Source organism: Hemitrygon akajei, chromosome 7 (assembly GCF_048418815.1).
Source record: "Hemitrygon akajei chromosome 7, sHemAka1.3, whole genome shotgun sequence".
Taxonomy (NCBI): Eukaryota; Metazoa; Chordata; class Chondrichthyes; order Myliobatiformes; family Dasyatidae; genus Hemitrygon; species Hemitrygon akajei.
The window spans coordinates 4,745,879-4,765,111 of NC_133130.1; the positions used below are offsets into that span (position 1 = coordinate 4,745,879).

General features: G+C 47.1%; 1 protein-coding gene across 2 annotated transcripts in view; it reads right to left on the reverse strand.

Moving 5' to 3' along the window:
- Positions 1-1,174: 1,174 nt before the first annotated feature.
- Positions 1,175-19,233, reverse strand: part of LOC140730193 (GPN-loop GTPase 1-like) — a 145,708-nt gene continuing 127,649 nt past the window's right edge. The window contains exons 1-5 of one of the 2 annotated variants that reach the window (XM_073050352.1): positions 17,938-18,016; positions 5,621-5,767; positions 3,245-3,341; positions 2,043-2,153; positions 1,175-1,557 (exon numbers count right to left, since the gene is read on the reverse strand). In XM_073050352.1, the coding sequence (XP_072906453.1) occupies positions 1,472-1,557; positions 2,043-2,153; positions 3,245-3,341; positions 5,621-5,767; positions 17,938-18,006 (510 nt within the window). In that variant the 5' untranslated portion in view covers positions 18,007-18,016 and the 3' untranslated portion in view covers positions 1,175-1,471. Of the gene's footprint in view, positions 1,558-2,042; positions 2,154-3,244; positions 3,342-5,620; positions 5,768-17,937; positions 18,017-19,233 lie in introns of those variants that run through there. The other variant, XM_073050351.1, reaches the window with a different exon arrangement.

Consider the following 19,233-nt stretch of genomic DNA (forward strand, 5'->3'; position numbering starts at 1 on the left):
CTGGTCAAGGTTGTGCCAAACTCGTGATCCCATGATCATCTGTTCAAGCTGGAGCCAAACACATGATCACATGATCATCCAGCCAAGCTGGAACAAAACACATGATCCCACGATCTTCCAGTCAAGTTGGAGCCGAACAAGTGATCACATGATCTTCAGGGAGGTGCCGAACACATGCTCCCTTGACCTCTGGTCAAGGTGGTGCCGTGCACGTGATCCTGTGATCTTCCGGTCAAGGTGGTACTGAACACGTGATCCCGTGATCTTCCGGTCAAGGTTGTGTCAAACACGTGATGCCATGACCTCTGGTCAAGGTGGTGCCAAGCCGTGATGACTATTGATGTGGCTCAGACTTGCTTGTTTCTTTAGATTTGTAGGGATGTTTTTGGGCACAGCCCAGGGAGTTAGGGCACAGGGACAGGGATGTGGGGGATTTAGAAGTTAAGGGCAGTAAATGAAGAGTCCAACTCAGATTGTTTGGGTTGACTGAAGATACAGACAAGCGATCCCCAAGGTCAATGAGCGAGATCGTAGTCTATATCCAGTCCCATGGACGAAGGGCTGGGGAAAACCCACCCCACAGGTCAGCGACACTCCAAAGTCTTGAGTCACAGATTAGAGGTCTGTGTGGGTAGGAGTCATGAGGGATGGTGACTCGTCAAGTCAGTGAGTCCCAGGGTCAGAGATCCTTGTGAGTACAGAGGTCAAGGCATGGACTTTATCAAGTCTGTCATTGGTGAGTCCTGGGGTTGATACTGAAGGTCAAAGATCAGGACCAAAGCTGGCAAGTCTTGAAGTTGATGCCTGACGGTCAAAGTCCCTGGGTCATCACATCCGTCAGTTGGAAGCCTGATCTCCACGGGTCTGAATGCCTTTGCCAGGGAAGGAGTCTGACAGGCAGCTTGTCCTCACGTTAGAAGCCTATCTGCATGTGTGAGTCGGTGGAAAAGGCTTGTTGTGCTGTTTCTGAGGTTGTTGATGCTTGAGATGTTCTGCTGAACATTGCAGACATGCTATGTTGACACCAGAATGTGTGACGACATTGTGGGCTGCTCCTAGCAACATCCATGTTTCAATGTAGTGGTGATGGATGGCTGAATAAATCAGAATCTCTGAGGTCAGGGGTACATAACCCAATAACTGTAGCTCCAGACACAGCAAACATTCTCAGATCTTTATGAAAATAACAAACTGCTTTTATTGAATAAATACCAGACACCGATGACGTATGAAATTATAGCAAGTCAAGTGTTCAGGTGGAACAAGGTATGACCCACTACACAGGTAGTACCCCTCCACTCTACCACTGATTGAGTCGTTGGCCAGGTGAAGTGTGGAAGCACTCAACACATCTCAACCTGCCATCCACTCAGGGAGGGTTTCTGAGGATGGAGGGTCCACGCAAACGCACTGACTGGCAACAGCTGTGCTCAGCTGATTGGCTGAGGCACCTGGCCAAGCTGATCCCTTGTCATTCTTTAGCAACAGGGAGGTTTCGCTGTTTTCTGTGTTCCAGGTATCTTTGGAAGGCAGGTTCCTCGCTCTGCTCCTCCACTTCTGCCGATGAAAGAGAAAACAATGAGATACAAACAGAGCAGAGAGCACACACTACCCAAGTCCCATATCACCTCCCCATCTACAACCTGGAGATGTGCACAGTCCAAGTCCCATTCCCTCCCCATCCACAACATGGAGATGTGCACAGTCCAAGTCCCATTCCCTCCGCATCCACAACCTGGAGATGTGCACAGTCCAAGTCCCATTCCCTCCGTATCCACAACCTGGAGATGTGCACAGTCCAAGTCCCATTCCCTCCCCATCCACAACCTGGAGATGTGCACAGTCCAAGTCCCATTCCCTCCGCATCCACAACCTGGAGATGTGCACAGTCCAAGTCCCATTCCCTCCGCATCCACAACCTGGAGATGTGCACAGTCCAAGTCCCATTCCCTCCGCATCCACAACATGGAACTTTCCCTGTTTAATTGCTTTGTCTGTCATGCAGAGTCCTCACCTGCAGAGCTGAAGGATGTGCCACTTACTTTGATAATCCAGGTCATCCGTATCTGAATCAACTTCCTCATCCTCTTCATCAGCAATCCCACGGGTTAGGATCAGACCTGAGGGACCCAGATCCACCTCATGTTCCTCATCTGCTAGACATGAAAAGATAAGAAGCATGTTCAATTCCACTACACAGAGGTGAGGAGGCACATCCTCTCCAGGTAACTCATCTCCTTCCCTCCTGCACACCACTACCTCCAAACACTATTGATCAGGATGTGAAGGGAACTTTTCTGGATATTAGCGAATCTTTCTGGATGTTGAAGAATAAGATGATCCAGTGGCTACATTTCATTTGGAGTTTAAGGAGATCCAGACTGTAGCAAATTTCTATAGATGTACCCTGGAGAGCATCTGACTGGTTGCATCACCGTCTGATATGGAAGCACCAATGCACAGAATCAGAAAAAGCTGCAGAATGTTGTCAAGTCAGCCAGCTCCATCATGGGCACTAGCCTCCCAGGGCCTTCTCCATCCAGGATGTGCCCTCGTGTCATTACCACCATTAAGGAGGAGGTATAGGAGCCTGAAGACACACACTTAACATTTTAGGTACAGCTTCTTCCTCTCCACTGTCAGATTTCTGAACGGCCTACGAAGCCATGGACACCAATCACCCTTTAGCTCTGTTTTTGTGCTACTTCATTGTTTTATATTTCTGATTGAAACTTGTGGCTTTTTTACTGCTGCTACAATACAACACATTTCACCACATACATCCATGATAGGAAACCTGATTCTGAATCAAAAAATGGCTTTAAGTTAGACTATCGGCTCTGATTTTGATAACTGGAGAACAGGTTCGAAGGTTCGAAGATTCAAACAGTTTAATCCAGCTCCTGTTCGTGTTCTGAACCCCCAAACCAGGCAGCCTCAGCTTCCAGTAGCCCTCCCACGCAGACACCCCAGAATGACCAGGGCTGGTCTGTGGTGAACTAGATATACCTGTCTGACTGCTCCTGTGGCTCCTCCCACAGACCCTGCTGACTGCTCCTGTGGCTCCTCCCACAGACCCCTGTATAAAGGCGACTGTGGGCTGCTGCTCTCCCTCATTTTCCCCAGGATGTAGTGCTGTTTATTCCTCCAGTCAATAAAAGCCGATAACTCGCTTCCTAAGTCTCAGCGTGAGTTATTGATGGTGCATCATGGTCAGAGAGCAAGGGTGAGCAATCCCACTCACCGTTGGCAGGAATGGGGCTGGAATCCATGGCAATCTCCCCCATGTCTTTTCGCAGTTGTTCTAGTTGGTCTTCACGCTTCTTCGCCTCCTTGGCAGCCTGGGACACAAAGAGAGTAAACTGTGGGTGGGGAAGGGATAGAGGTGAGGGAGGGGTTCGTCACCTCCTTCACCTAGGTTACAAAGAGGAGATTAAACTGTGGGTGGGAGGGGATAGAGGGGAAGGAGGGGTTTTTCACCTCTTTGGCAGCCAAGAACACAAAGAAGTGGGTGATGGGGATAGGGGTGAGCGAGGGAGGATGTAGACTACAAAAGCATGGGCGGCTTAAAAGGCAGGAAGGACACTTTCCTGTATTTGCCAAGGTAGCGAATGCAAGAGCAGGGTGAGTATATTGTTGACAACAGTTAGATCACAGCGGGGGAAAGATGCAGAGATTTACTTTTTATGTCAAAGTTGAAGTGGTCTTCAATGGCACAAATACAGAATAAAGGGATATTTTGACAAGGAGTTTATTCAGAGTGAACTGAGAAGACAAATCTCAGCAAGGAGAGGTCATGGCTTTGAAAATGTGAAGAATTAGAGGGAGAGGAGAAAGAGAGAAAACTTCTCTCGAGAAGGTGGGAAAGCTGATGAGTGGAGGCAGAAACCATTCTCACTGAAGAGGCGCTATTTCAGTGATGAACCGCGAGGTGGAACTGGAATAATCCACACGCTCCGTGCATTCTGTAAGAGGATGAGCTGAATGGGCCACCTCCTCCTGGGCAGCACCGCCATCGTGGTGGGTGGGTGAGTGAGGGATCTGAATGACAGGTCCAAGGGAACCAGGGAGGGGACAGCTGGGGAGAAGCCACTAATACTCTGAGCACTGTCAGATGTTGCTGCATCTTCTCATAATGAGGTCGATAATCACTGTACTGTATGAAGTGGTTAATTTTGGTAAATGCTGTCATACAACTCATCATGCACAGTACAGTCTCACTCCAGCTAAAGCCTGTTAAACAACCCGTCACACACATTACAGTCTCACTCCAGGTAAAGCCTGTTAAACAACCCGTCACACAGAGCACTGTCTCGCTCCAGCTAAAGGCTGTCCCACAACCCATCACACACAGTACAGTCTCACTCCAGGTAAAGCCTGTTAAACAACCCATTACACACAGTACAGTCTCACTCCAGGTAAGTGCTGTCACACACGGTACAGTCTCACTTCAGGTAAAGCCTATTAAACAACCCATTACACACAGTACAGTCTCACTCCAGGTAAAGCCTATTAAACAACCCATTACACACAGTACAGTCTCACTCCAGGTAAAGCCTGTTAAACAACCCATTACACACAGTACAGTCTCACTCCAGGTAAAGCCTGTTAAACATCCCATTACACACAGTACAGTCTCACTCCAGGTAAAGCCTGTTAAACAACCCATTACACACAGTACAGTCTCACTCCAGGTAAGTGCTGTCACACACGGTACAGTCTCACTTCAGGTAAAGCCTGTTAAACAACCCATTACACACAGTACAGTCTCACTTCAGGTAAAGCCTGTTAAACAACCCATTACACACAGTACTGTCTCGCTCCAGCTAAAGGCTGTCCCACAACCCGTCACACACAGTACAGTCTCACTCCAGGTAAAGCCTGTTAAACAACCCATTACACACAGTACAGTCTCACTCCAGGTAAAGCCTGTTAAATAACCCATTACACACAGTACAGTCTCACTCCAGGTAAAGACCAGCAGCTGCAGTGCCTATGGTATAAAACAGCTTCAGGTCTGGGGGTGGAGTGTGGTTCCACAGCTCTGCTGTACCAGCAATGACCCCACTGGACAATCCGGCTGAACTATTTTAGAGAAATATTTGGTTTCCCATTTAATTTATTTAAAATTTTATGCAACTTTCAGTCCCATTTGCAGGTCTTAGCTTGACCCAGTTGTGAGGGTCAAGGCTTGTATGGCTTCTTCCAACAATACTCGAGACACTGATACTGGAACACAGAAAAGAACAGACCCTTTAGCCCACAATGTTGGGCAGACCTTCTAACTCACTCCAAGATCAATATAACCCTTCTCTCCACTTTGATATCATCCGTGTGCCTAAGAGTCTTTTAAACCTCCTAATGTCCAGGCACGCAACACTGTGTAAATAAGCTACCTGTGATAGCCTTAAAATTATACCCTGTCATATTATCCATTACTGCCCTGCAAAAATGTCTCTGGCTGCCCACTCTTTCATCTTGTTCATCTCCATCAGTAACCTCTCATCTTCCTTCTCTCCAAATGGGCTCGACCCTCTATTCCACCCCCACCCCATGGGAGGGAGGCATTAAAAACGGAGAGAAGCTGATGGTAACTGAGAAGGTAGCTGTCGTGATTTACCCGCAGGTTACTGTAGAATTCGTCCAGGACAAGGCTCATGGAACGAGTTAGATTACTGGCATAGGTTGTCTCTTGGTTCAATGCATCTTGAAATGTTTCAAAATCTGTCATCCACTCCACAGCGAAACTGTGATCCACAATGTCAATCTACAACAGAAGCATAAAACCATAAAATATTGGAGCAGAATTAGGCTGTTTGGCCCATCATGGCTGAATTATTGTTATAGGTGATACATCGTCCCAAAGCCATGAGGGCCAATGTTTCCCAGAGGGACTTTACTGTGTGGAATGAGGGACAATGTTCCCTGAGGGAGGTGAGTGTGTGGAATAAGGGACAATGTTCCCTAAGGGAGGTGAGTGTGTGGAATGAGGGACAACTTTTCTTCAGGGAGGTGAGTGTGTGGAATGAGGGTTAACCCTTCCCAGAAGGAGGGGAGTGTGTGGAATGAGGAACAATGTTTCTTGAGGAGATGAGTATATGGAATGAGGACATTATTTCCCAGAGTGAGTTGTTTGTACGGACTGAGGGAGAAATTTCCCAGAGGAAGGCGAGTATGTAGAATGAGGGACAATTTTGCAGAGGGAGGTGAGTGTATGGAATAAAGGACAAAGTTTCCAAGAGGGAGTTGAATCTGTCGATGGAGGAATAACATTTCCTAGAGGGAGGTGAGTGTGTGGAATGAACGAAAGCAATTTACCAGAGGGAGAGGACAGTGTGGAATGAGGAACAATGTGTACGGGAGGGAGGTGAGTGTGTGATATGAGGGACAACATTTCCCAGAGGCTGGTGAGTGTGTGGAATGAGGAACAACATTTCATTAGAAGGGAAAAGATGAAGTATGAAAGCAAGATAGCAAATAATATCAAAGTGGATAGTAAAAATTTCTTCAAGTATGTTAAAAACAAAAGAGAGATGAGAGTGGATATAGGATCGCTGGAAAATGAGGCAGGAAAAATAATAACGGGGGACAAGGAGGTGGATGATGAACTAAACGAGTATTTTGCATCAGTCTTCTCTGTGGAAGACACCAGCAGGATGCCTGATGTTGTAGTGTGTGAAGGAAGAGAAGTGGGTGCAGTTACTGTTACAAGAGAGAAGGTGCTCAAAAAGCTGAAAGATCTAAAGGTACATAAGTCACCTGGACCAGAGGAACTGCACCCTAGGTTTCTGAAAGAGATAACATTAGAGACTGTGGTTGCATTAGAAATGATCTTTCAAAAATCACTGGACTCTGGCATGGTGCCAGAGGACTGGAAAATTGCAAATGTTACTCCACTCTTAAAGAAAGGAGGAAGACAGCAGAAAGGAAATTTGCAGCTATATAGGACCCTGGTCAGACCCCACTTAGAGTACTGTGCTCAGTTCTGGTCACCTCACTACAGGAAGGATGTGGAAGCCATAGAAAGGGTGCAGAGGAGATTTACAAGGATATTGCCTGGATTGGGGAGCATGCCTTATGAGGATAGATTGAGTGAACTCGGCCTTTTCTCCTTGGAGCGATGGAGGAAGAGGGGTGACCTGATAGAGGTGTACAAGATGTTGAGAGGAACTGATCGTGTGGATAGTCAGCAGCTTTTTCCCAGGGCTGAAATGGTTGCCACAAGAGGACACAGGTTTAAGGTGCTGGGGAGTAGGTACAGAGGAGATGTCAGGGGTAAGATATTTACTCAGAGAGTGGTAAGTGCGTGGAATGGGCTGCCGGCAAAGGTGGTGGAGGCGGATACGATAGGGTCTTTTAACAGACTTTTGGATAGGTACATGGAGCTTAGAAAAATAGAGGGCTATAGGTAAGCCTAGTAATTTCTAGGGTAGGGGACATGTTCGGCACAACCTTGTGGGCCGAGGGACCTGTACTATGCTGTAGGTTTTCTATGTTTCTATGAAATTATAGACCATTTAACCTGACCTCAGTGGTTGGGAGGATGTTATTAGAGTCAATTGTTAAGGATGAGGTGATGGAGTACTTGGTGACACAGTCAGCATGGTTTCCTTCAGGGAAAATCATGCCTGACAAACCTATTGGAGTTCTTTGAGGAGATTTGAGGAGAGGGAAGGGCAAGAAGCAGATACTAGAAAATACCCCTCTGGCTGTCCATTTAACAATAAGTACTCCTGTTTGAGTACTGTTGTGGGGGAGCAGCCTACCTCGGGAAAGCAACAGTGGCCGTGCCTCTGGCACAGAATCTGGCCCTGTGGCTCTGAAGGGTAGGGAAAGGAAGAGGATGGCAGCAGTGACAGGGGAGTCTATAGTTAGGAGGTCAGACAGACGATTCTGTGGACACAGGAAAGAAGCCCAGATGGTAGTTTGTCTCCCAGGTGCCAGGGTCCGGGATGTTTCTGATTGTGTCCACGATATCCTGAAGTGGGAAGGTGAGGAGCCAGAGGTCATGGTACATATTGGTACCAATGACATAGGTAGGAAAAGGGAGGAAGTCCTGAAAACAGACTACAAGGAGTTATGAAGGAAGCTGAGAAGCAGGACCTCAAAGGTAGTAATCTCAGGATTGTTGCCTGTGCTACATGACAGTGAGTATAGGAATAGAGTGAGGTGGAGGATAAATGTGTGTCTGAGGGATTGGAGCAGGGGGCAGGGATTCAGATTTCTGGATCATTAGGACCTCTTTTGGGGCAGGTGCAACCTGTACATAATAGATGGGTTGCTCTTGAATCCCAGGGGGACCAATATCCTGGTGGGGAGGTTTGCTAGGGCTATTGGGGAGAGTTTAAACTAGAATTGCTGGGGGGGGGGAGAATCAAATTGAAGAGATGAAGGAAGGGGCAGTAGGCTCACAAATAGAGAAAGCTTGCAAGCAGTGTGAGAGGGAGGTTAGGCAGGTGATAGTGAAGGGATACGCTCAGACCGATGGTTTGAGATGTGTCTATTTTAATGCAAGGAGTGTTGTGAACAAAGTGGATGAGTTTAGAGCGTGGATCAGTACCTGGAGTGATGATCTTGTGGCCATTACTTGGATAGCTCAGGGACAGGAATGGCTACTTTGAGTGCTAGGCTTTAGAAGTTTTAGAAAGGACAGGGAGGGAGACTAAAGAAGTGGGGGCGTGGCACTGTTGATTAAAGATAGTGTCACGGCTACAGAAAAGGAGGAAGACATGGAGGGATTGTCTACAGAGTCTCTGTGAGTGGAAATAAGGAACAAGAAGGGGTCAATAACTCTACTGGGTGTTTTTTATAGACCACCCAATAGTAACAGGGACATCGAGGAGCAGATGGGGAGACAGATTCTGGAAAGGTGTAATAATAACAGGGTTATTGTGGTGGGAGATTTTAATTTCTCAAAGATCAATTGTCATGTCCCAAGAGTGAGGGGCTTAGATGGGGTGGAGTTTGTTAGGTGTGTTCAAGATGGTTTCTTGACACAATATGTAGATAAGCCTACAAGAGGAGAGGCTGTACTTGATCTGGTATTGGGAAATGAACCTGGTCAGGTGTCAGGTCTCTCAGTGGGAGAGCAATTTGGAGATGGTGATCACAATCCTATCTCCTTTAGAGCATTGGAGAGGGATAGGACCGGACAAGTTCCTGGGAAAGGATGGTAGGGTACAGGAACCATGGTGCACAAAGGCTGTTGTAAATCTAGTCAAGAAAAGAAAAGCTTACGAAAGGTTCAAAGAACTAGGTAACTGTAGAGATCTAGAAGATTATAAGGTTAGCGGGAAGGAGCTTAAGAATGAAATTAGGAGAGCTAGAAGGAGCCATGAGAAGGCCTTGGCAGACAGGATTATGGAAAACCCCAAGGCATTCTACAAGTATGTGAAGAGCAAGAGGATAAGATGCAAGAGAATAGGGCCAATCAAGTATGACAGTGGAAAAGCGTGTATGGAACCAGAGATAGCAGAGATAGTTAGTGAGTACTTTGCTTCAGTATTCACTATGGAAAAGGATCTTGGTGATTGTAGGGATGACTTACAGTGGATTGAAAAGCTTGAACATGTAGATATTAAGGAAGAGGATGTGCTGGAGCTTTTGGAAAGCATCAAGTTGGATACGTCTCTGGGACCAAATTAGATGTACCCCAGGCTACTGGGAGGCGAGGGAGGAGATTGCTGAGCCTCTGGTGATGATCATTTTGGTAGGTCAAATATGATGGCAGAATATAGTATTAATGGTAAGACTCTTGGCAGTGTGGAGGATCAGAGGGATCTTGGGGTCTGAGTCCATATGACGCTCAAAGCAGCTGCGCAGGTTGAATCTGTGGTTAAGAAGGCATACGGTGCATTGGCCTTCATCAATCATGGGATTGAGTTTAGGAGCAGAGAGGTAATGTTGCAGCTATATAGGACCCTGGTCAGACCCCACTTGGAGTATTGTGCTCAGTTTTGGTCACCTCACTACAGGAAGGATGTGGAAGCCATAGAAAGGGTGCAGAGGAGATTTACAAGGATGTTGCCTGGATTGGGGAGCATGCCTTATGAAGACAGGTTGAGTGAACTCGGCCTTTTCTCCTTGGAGCGACGGGGGAATGAGAGGTGGCCTGACAGAGGTGTGTAGGATGGTGAGAGACATTGATCATGTGGACAGTCAGGGGCTTTTTCTCAGGGCTCAAATTGCTAACAAAAGAGGGCAAGTTTTAAGGTGCTTGGAAGTAGGTACAGAGGACATGTCAGGGGTAAGTTTTTTTACACAGAGAGTGGTGAGTGCATGGAATGGGCTGCTGGCAATAGTGGTGGAGGTGGATATGATAGGATCATTTAAGAAACTCCTGGATAGGTACATGGAGCTTAGGAAAATAGAGGGCTATGGGTAACTCTAGGTAATTTCTATAGTAAGGACATGGTTGGCACAGCTTTGTGGGCCAAAGGGCCTGTATTGTGCTGTAGGCTTTCTATGTTTCTATTACAAGTGGGATAGATAAAGAGGATGCTGTGGGTGTTGTATATTTGGACTTTCTGAAGGTCTTTGACAAGGTACCACACATGGGGTTGCTTACCAAGATAAGAACCTATGTAGTACAGGAAAGTTACTAACATGGTTAGAGCAAACACGAGGATTGGCTGATTATTAGGAAGCAGTGAGGGTCCTTTTCTGGTTGATGACATCGACTGAAAGGCCAGCATTGGGCATTTTCGTGCCTTACAAGGCGTGGAACGAAAGACTGTGTGGTGCGCCACTCCTCACACAGACATTTTGCAGTATTTTTCTTTATTTTACGAGGTCAAGTTGCGAGCTCAACACTCAACCCGGCACAGATGGAAAGCGTACTCGGGAACGGCCTGACTGGATTCGAACCCGGGAACCTCCGTTCCGGAGTCCGGCGTTGATGTCACTGCGTCACCAGCTGACCTGGTTGGCAGCCAGTGACTAGTTGTGTTCCACAGGGGTCAGTGTTGGGACCACTTCTTTTTATGCTGTATATAAACAATTTAGATGATGAAGTAGATAGCTTTGTTGCCAAGTTTGCAGATGATACGAAGACTGGTGGAAGGGCAGGTAGTGTTGATGAAACAGGTAGGATGCAGAAAGACTTACCGATTAGGAGAATGAGCAAGAAAGTACAAATGAAATACAATGTTGGAAAATGCATAGTCATGCACTTTGGTAGTAGAAATGGATGAGAGGTGTATGGAGGGATATGGTCCAGGTGCAGGTCAGTGGGACTAGGGGAAAAAAATGGTTCAGCACAGCCAAGAAGGGCCAAAAGGCCTGTTTCTGTGCTGTAATGTTCTATAGTTCTAAATAAACGTGCAGACTATTGTCTGAAGAGGGGGAATATCCAGGAATTGAGATGCAAAGGGACTTGAGAGTCCTTGTGCAGAACACCCTGAAGGTTAACTTGCAGGTAGAGGTGGTGGTGAGGAAGGCAAATGCCATGTTAGCTTCATTTCGAGAGGTCTAGGATTCAAGAGCACGGATGTGATGCTAAGGCTTTATAGGGGAATGGTAAGGCCTCACCTTGAGTATTGCAAACAGTTTTGGGCCCCTCATATTAGAAAAATCTGCTGGCATTGGAGAGGGTCCTCAGGAGGTTCAGAAATGAATTCAGGAAAGAAAGGGTTAAAATATGAGGAACGTTTGATGGCTCTGGGTCTCCACTCGCTGTAATTCAGAAGGATGAGGGGGATTTCATTGAAACCTTTCGAATATAGAAAGGCCTAGGCAGAGTAGATGTGGAAGGGATGTTTCCCATGGTGGGAGAGTCTAGGACAAAAGGGCACAGCCTCAGGATAGAAGGACGCCCTTTCAAAACAGATGTGGAGAAATTTCTTTAGCCAAAGGGTGGTATATCTGTGGAATTTGTTGCCACGTGCAGCTGTGGAGGCCAGATCCTTGGGTGTATTTAAGGCAGAGATTGATAGGTTCCTGATTGGACATGGCATCAAAGGTTACGGGGAGAAGGCTGGGGAATGGGGTTGAGGAGGAGATTTAATAAAAGGGATCAGCCATGATTTAACAGTGGAGCAGACTCAATGGGCCAGATGGCCTAATTCTGCTCCTGTGTCTTACGGTCTTATGCTCTAACATTTCCCAAGGGGAGGTGTGTGTACGGAATGAGGGAGAATGTTTCTCAGAGGGACGTGAGTGTGTGGAATGAGGGAGAATGTTTCTCAGAGGGACGTGAGTGTGTGGAATGAGGGAGAATGTTTCTCAGAGGGAGGTGAGTGTGTGGAATGAGGGACAATGTTTCTCAGAGGGATGTGAGTGTGTGGAATGAGGGAATTGTTTCTCAGAGGGACATGAGTGTGTGGAATGAGGGACAATATTTCCCTGAGGGAGGTGAGTGTGTGGAATGAGGGAGAATGTTTCCTAGGGGGAGGTGAGTGTGTGGAATGAGGGAGAATGTTTCTCAGAGGGAGGAGAGTGTGTGGAATGAGGGAGAATGTTTCGCAGAGGGACATGAGTGTGTGGAATGAGGGACAATATTTCCCTGAGGGAGGTGAGTGTGTGGAATGAGGGAGAATGTTTCCCAGAGGGACATGAGTGTGTGGAATAAGGGACGATATTTCCCTGAGGGAGGTGAGTGTGTGGAATGAGGGAGAATGTTTCCCAGAGGGAGGTTAGTGTGGGGAATGAGGGACAATGTTTTCCAGAGGGAGGTGAGTGTGTGGAATGAGGGAGAATGTTTCCCAGAGGGTGGTGAGTGTGTGGAATGAGGGACATTGTTTCTCAGAGGGACATGAGTGTGTGGAATAAGGGACGATATTTCCCTGAGGGAGGTGAGTGTGTGGAATGAGGGAGAATGTTTCCCAGAGGGAGGTTAGTGTGGGGAATGAGGGACAATGTTTTCCAGAGGGACGTGAGTGTGTGGAATGAGGGAGAATGTTTCTCAGAGGGACATGAGTGTGTGGAATGAGGGACAATATTTCCCTGAGGGAGGAGAGTGTGCGGAATGAGGGAGAATGTTTCCCAGAGGGAGGAGAGTGTGTGGAATGAGGGAGAATGTTTCGCAGAGGGACATGAGTGTGTGGAGTGTGGGACAATGTTTCCCAGAGGGAGGAGAGTATGTGGAATGAGGGAGAATGTTTCCCAGAGGGAGGTGAGTGTGTAGAATGAGGGACATTGTTTCTCAGAGGGACATGAGTGTGTGGAATAAGGGACAATATTTCCCTGAGGGAGGTGAGTGTGTGGAATGAGGGAGAATGTTTCCCAGAGGGAGGTTAGTGTGGGGAATGAGGGACAATGTTTTCCAGAGGGAGGTGAGTGTGTGGAATGAGGGAGAATGTTTCCCAGAGGGAGGTGAGTGTGTGGAATGAGGGACATTGTTTCTCAGAGGGACATGAGTGTGTGGAATAAGGGACGATATTTCCCTGAGGGAGGTGAGTGTGTGGAATGAGGGAGAATGTTTCCCAGAGGGAGGTTAGTGTGGGGAATGAGGGACAATGTTTTCCAGAGGGACGTGAGTGTGTGGAATGAGGGACATTGTTTCTCAGAGGGACATGAGTGTGTGGAATGAGGGAGAATGTTTCTCAGATGGAGGTGAGTGTGTGGAGTGTGGAACAATGTTTCTCAGACGGACATGAGTGTGTGGAATGAGGGAGAATGTTTCTCAGACAGAGGTGAGTGTGTGGAATAAGGGACGATATTTCCCTGAGGGAGGTGAGTGTGTGGAATGAGGGAGAATGTTTCGCAGAGGGACATGAGTGTGTGGAGTGTGGGACAATGTTTCCCAGAGGGAGGAGAGTATGTGGAATGAGGGAGAATGTTTCCCAGAGGGAGGTGAGTGTGTAGAATGAGGGACATTGTTTCTCAGAGGGACATGAGTGTGTGGAATAAGGGACAATATTTCCCTGAGGGAGGTGAGTGTGGGGAATGAGGGAGAATGTTTCCCAGAGGGAGGTGAGTGTGTGGAATAAGGGACAATATTTCCCTGATGGAGGAGAGTGTGCAGAATGAGGGAGAATGTTTCCCAGAGGGAGGTTAGTGTGGGGAATGAGGGAGAATGTTTTGCAGAGGGACATGATTGTGTGGAATGAGGGAGAATGTTTCTCAGATGGACATGAGTGTGTAGAATGAGGGAGAATGTTTCTCAGACGGAGGTGAGTGTGTGGAGTGTGGAACAATGTTTTCCAGAGGGACATGAGTGTGTGGAATGAGGGAGAATGTTTCTCAGATGGAGGTGAGTGTGTGGAGTGTGGAACAATGTTTCTCAGACGGACATGAGTGTGTGGAATGAGGGACAATATTTCCCTGAGGGAGGAGAGTGTGTGGAATGAGGGAGAATGTTTCGCAGAGGGACATGAGTGTGTGGAGTGTGGGACAATGTTTCCCAGAGGGAGGAGAGTATGTGGAATGAGGGACAATATTTCCCTGAGGGAGGAGAGTGTGTGGAATGAGGGAGAATGTTTCGCAGAGGGACATGAGTGTGTGGAGTGTGGGACAATGTTTCCCAGAGGGAGGTGAGTGTGTGGAATGAGGGAGAATGTTTTGCAGAGGGACATGATTGTGTGGAATGAGGGAGAATGTTTCTCAGACGGACATGAGTGTGTAGAATGAGGGAGAATGTTTCTCAGACGGAGGTGAGTGTGTGGAGTGTGGAACAATGTTTTCCAGAGGGACATGAGTGTGTGGAATGAGGGAGAATGTTTCTCAGACAGAGGTGAGTGTGTGGAGTGTGGGACAATGTTTCCCAGAGGGAGGAGAGTGTGTGGAATGAGGGAGAATGTTTCACAGAGGGACATGAGTGTGTGGAGTGTGGGACAATGTTTCCCAGAGGGAGGTGAGTGTGTGGAATGAGGGACAATATTTCCCTGAGGGAGGAGAGTGTGCAGAATGAGGATGAATGTTTCCCAGAGGGAGGTGAGTGTGGGGAATGAGGGAGAATGTTTCCCAGAGGGAGGTTAGTGTGGGGAATGAGGGAGAATGTTTTGCAGAGGGACATGAGTGTGTGGAATGAGGGAGAATGTTTCTCAGACGGACATGAGTGTGTGGAATGAGGGAGAATGTTTCTCAGACGGAGGTGAGTGTGTGGAGTGTGGAACAATGTTTTCCAGAGGGACATGAGTGTGTGGAATGAGGGAGAATGTTTCTCAGACGGAGGTGAGTGTGTGGAGTGTGGAACAATGTTTCTCAGACGGACATGAGTGTGTGGAATGAGGGAGAATGTTTCTCAGACAGAGGTGAGTGTGTGGAATGAGGGAGAATGTTTCCCAGAGGGAGGTGAGTGTGTGGAATGAGGGAGAATGTTTCCCAGAGGGAGGTGAGTGTGTGGAATGAGGGACAATATTTCCCTGAGGGAGGAGAGTGTGCAGAATGAGGATGAATGTTTCCCAGAGGGAGGTTAGTGTGGGGAATGAGGGAGAATGTTTCTCAGACGGACATGAGTGTGTGGAATGAGGGAGAATGTTTCTCAGACAGAAGTGAGTGTGTGGAGTGTGGAACAATGTTTTCCAGAGGGACATGAGTGTGTGGAATGAGGGACAACGTTTCATAGAGGGGGGTGTGTGTTGGAATGAGGGACAACATTTTCCAGAGGGAGATTGGTGTGTGGAATGAGGCAGAAAATTTTCTCCCTGGAAGTGTTAAGTGTGTGGAACGAGGGTCTGTTTCTCAGATATATTCCTCAGTGTTCACTTTTGTTCTTCTTTCAAACTCCTTCATTGCCTCACCTCCCCCACACCCCTGCCCCGTCCCCCAGCTGCACCCATAGAACCATAGAACACTATGGCACAGTACAGGCCCTTCAGTCCTCTATGTTATGCTGACCCATATAATCCTTAAAAAAAGTACTAAACCCACACTGCCCCATAACTCTCCAATTTTCTTTCATCCATGTGCCTGTCCAAGAGGTTCTTAAATACCCCTAATGTTTTAGCCTCCACCACCATCCCTGGCAAGTCATTCCAGGCACTCACAACCCTCTGTGTAAAAAACTTACCCCTGATGTCTCCCTTAAACTTCCCTCCCATAATTTTGTACCTATGCCCTCTGGTGTTTGCTATTGGTGCCCTGGGAAACAGGTACTGACTATCCACCCTATCTATGCCTCTCATAATCTTGTAGACCTCTATCAAGTCCCCTCTCATTCTTCTCCGCTCCAAAGAGAAAAGTCCCAGCTCTGCTAACCTTGCTTCATATGACTTGTTCTCCAATCCAGGCAACATCCTGGTAAATCCCCTCTGCTTTCTTCCTTTAAGCCAATTTTTTATCCAAACAACCAAGATTCCACTTATCCCATGCCTCATAACTTTCTGGATGAGTCTCTCATGAGGGACCTTGTCAAATGCTTTGCTAAAGTCCATGTAGACCACATCCACTGCCCTACCCTCATCAATTTCTTTTGTTACCTCTTCAAAAGACTCGATCAGGCTTGTGAGGCACGATCTTCCCTTCACAAGGCCATGTTGACTATCCATGAGTAGACTGTACTTCTCCAAATGCTCGTAGTTCCCAGGTTTCTCCCTATTACCTTTTTTAAACAAGGGATCTACATTTGCCATTCTCCAGTCCTCCGGCACTTTCCCTGCAGACCCGACCTCGTCTCTCATCAATGCCTGTCAACCTCAGGGTCTACGGATTCTCTGTAATCCATACTCTCTCTGCTGTGACTTTGAATATTGTAACTCCAGCTGACAATACCCAGTGTCTGGAATTCCATAATCCATTGGAGCAGAATTGAGCTGTTCCATCATGGCTGATTTATTAGCCGTCTCAGTCCCATTCTCCTGCCTTTTCCCTGTAATGCTTCATCCCCCAATTACCTTCAAGGCTACTGACACTTTTCAGCACCCTCATTATTTGAAAAGGTCCTTGTGTCTCAGAGTCTCATCTTTTCAGGATGTCTTTGGAACATTTTTCATTCCTTTATAACTGAGTTGAAGTTGCCATAAAGTGGAAGTTGAATACTCTTGGGGCTTTGCTATGTGTCAGGACCTACCAGGATAAGTATGTGATAAATCCCAGGCAGAGGGAAGGTCTGAAGCCTTGGAGCCTGTTTATACAACTCTGTCAAAGAGCCAACATAGGCAGGAGGGATGAAAAGCCTTCTGTTCCAAAAAATCCTCTGGTTATTCAATTCTGCAATTGTCTGAGAGATGTAATTCTTTTCCAGTTGTAATCTATAAATAAATTCAGCTGTAAGATGTCAGCTTTTCAAATATTACATGGCAGCAGATTCTGAATCTATCCTGTGCTGAGTGGCAGTGAGGGCTTTTCCTGTTTCTGGGTGAAAATGTGGTTCTCTGTGCAAAAGGAGCGGATATAACTCTTCTCGATTAAAACAGCAATAACAGAGTGAATAATAATCCCTTTGAGAGCTGGACTGTGTCACGCCTGAACACTGTTTCCAGTGGAGCTCTTGAAGCTGAATCTGTGGAGTGGGAAGCTTGTTCAGCACAATGCCCTCTGCAGTTCCCCAAATGACTTCCTCTCACACACCCTGCTTTTCAACCATTATAATTATCTCTGTCAAATTCCTGAGACATGTTTGCTGTCTGGGAGTGATGGTATCTCAGAATTACAGAAAGGCCTGTTTGATCCATCCTTCCTGTGTCAGAGATCCTGTGTCTCGTGCTTTTTCAAAAGCCCTGTACACTGAATTTAATTTCCTTTTAAACTGTTTCGTTCAGGCGGCATGTTCAGATCACAGGATGTCTGCAGAAAATTGAAGGCCCTCTGCTGCCACTGGTTTTTGTTTTCCTCATTCTCAACCTTCTCAATAATGGGTGTACTGTTCTAGAAATACTTACACAGTTTTCACCAGGGAGGTGGTTATTTGGATAAGCTCAGGGTCACAGCTATTGAGGCAGCTGGACTATCCAGTGGGAGTAGAGAACACAGAAGAGTAGAGCAGAGGCCTGACTGCTTGGCCCACAATGTCATGCCAAATTAATTAAATCTCTGACTCCAAATTAATCTAATCCTTACATCTGTTCCTTCCCTCATATTCATGTCCAAGCATCCCCACGAGACACAGATGCTGAAAATCCAGAGCATGCTCACAGAATGCTAGAGGAACTCAGAAGATCGGGCAGCATCTATGAAAATGAACACACAGTCAATGTTTTGGGCTTCGACACTGGAAAAGTGAGGAGATGCCAGAATAAAAGAGTGGGGGGAGCTGGTGGGTGCTTCCTGAATCCGAATGGGAATGATGTGACAGTCAGGAAAGGAAAGGCGCGGAAGAAGAAAGCATCTGATAGGAGAGGAGAGCAGGCCGTGGAAGAAGGGGAAGAAGGAGGGTAGTTGAGGAAGGGAAGTGAGGGTATTGGGAAGATCGTGAGGGTGGGAGAGGGAAAAGGAACCAGAGGGATGGCATGGGGCGGGACAGATGGGAGCAATCCCGTAAGTTAGAGGTATCGATGGTGCTATGTTCAAAACTTCCCCGATGGAATAGGAGGTGTTGCACCTCCAGTCTGTGTTTGGCCTCATCATGGCAGAAGAGGGGGCATTGGACTGATATGTTGCTGAGGGAATGGGAAATGGAGTTGAAATGGATGCCCAGAGGGAGAACTGCCTGTCACACCAGAGAGAGTGAAGCTGCTTGACGAAGCAGACTGTCAGTCTGCATCAGGCCTCACTGACACAGGAAGCACCGGATAAAATGCATAACATTGCTGGACGATGTGGTGGACTCTGGGCTCTGACCCAGCAACAACTCGTTTCTTCTGGGCAGGTGCTTTCTGATCTCCCCGTTGAGAGAGAAACGTAGAAACATATACAAACATAGAAATCCTACAGCACATTAAGGGCCTTTCGGCCCACAATGCTGTGCTGAATATGTACATACATTAGAAATTACCTAAGGTTACCCATAGCCTTCTAATTTTCTAAGCTCAATGTTCCTTTCAGGGAGACTGTTAAAATACCCTATCACGTCCAATGAAATGTTGATTGTAGGAGCTTTGTGGCATTGCTGCAGACAGCGATCGGAAGCTGCCATGGGAATCCACAGCAACACAGGGGTGGGCACAGTAACAGTGTCTAGAGGTCATGTGCAGACAGGGATGTTACAATTACTGTGTGTACTAGGCATTTCGACAGGGAGGGAGCTGTTTGTATAACGGTGTGAACTGATCATTTGGAGATGGTGAAAGGTGTTTCTATAATGGTGTGTACTGGTCATTTGGAGATGGTGAGAGGTGTTTCTATAACAGTGTATACTGGTCATTTGGAGAGGGAGGGAGGTGTTTCTATAACGGTGTGTACTGGTCATTTGGAGAT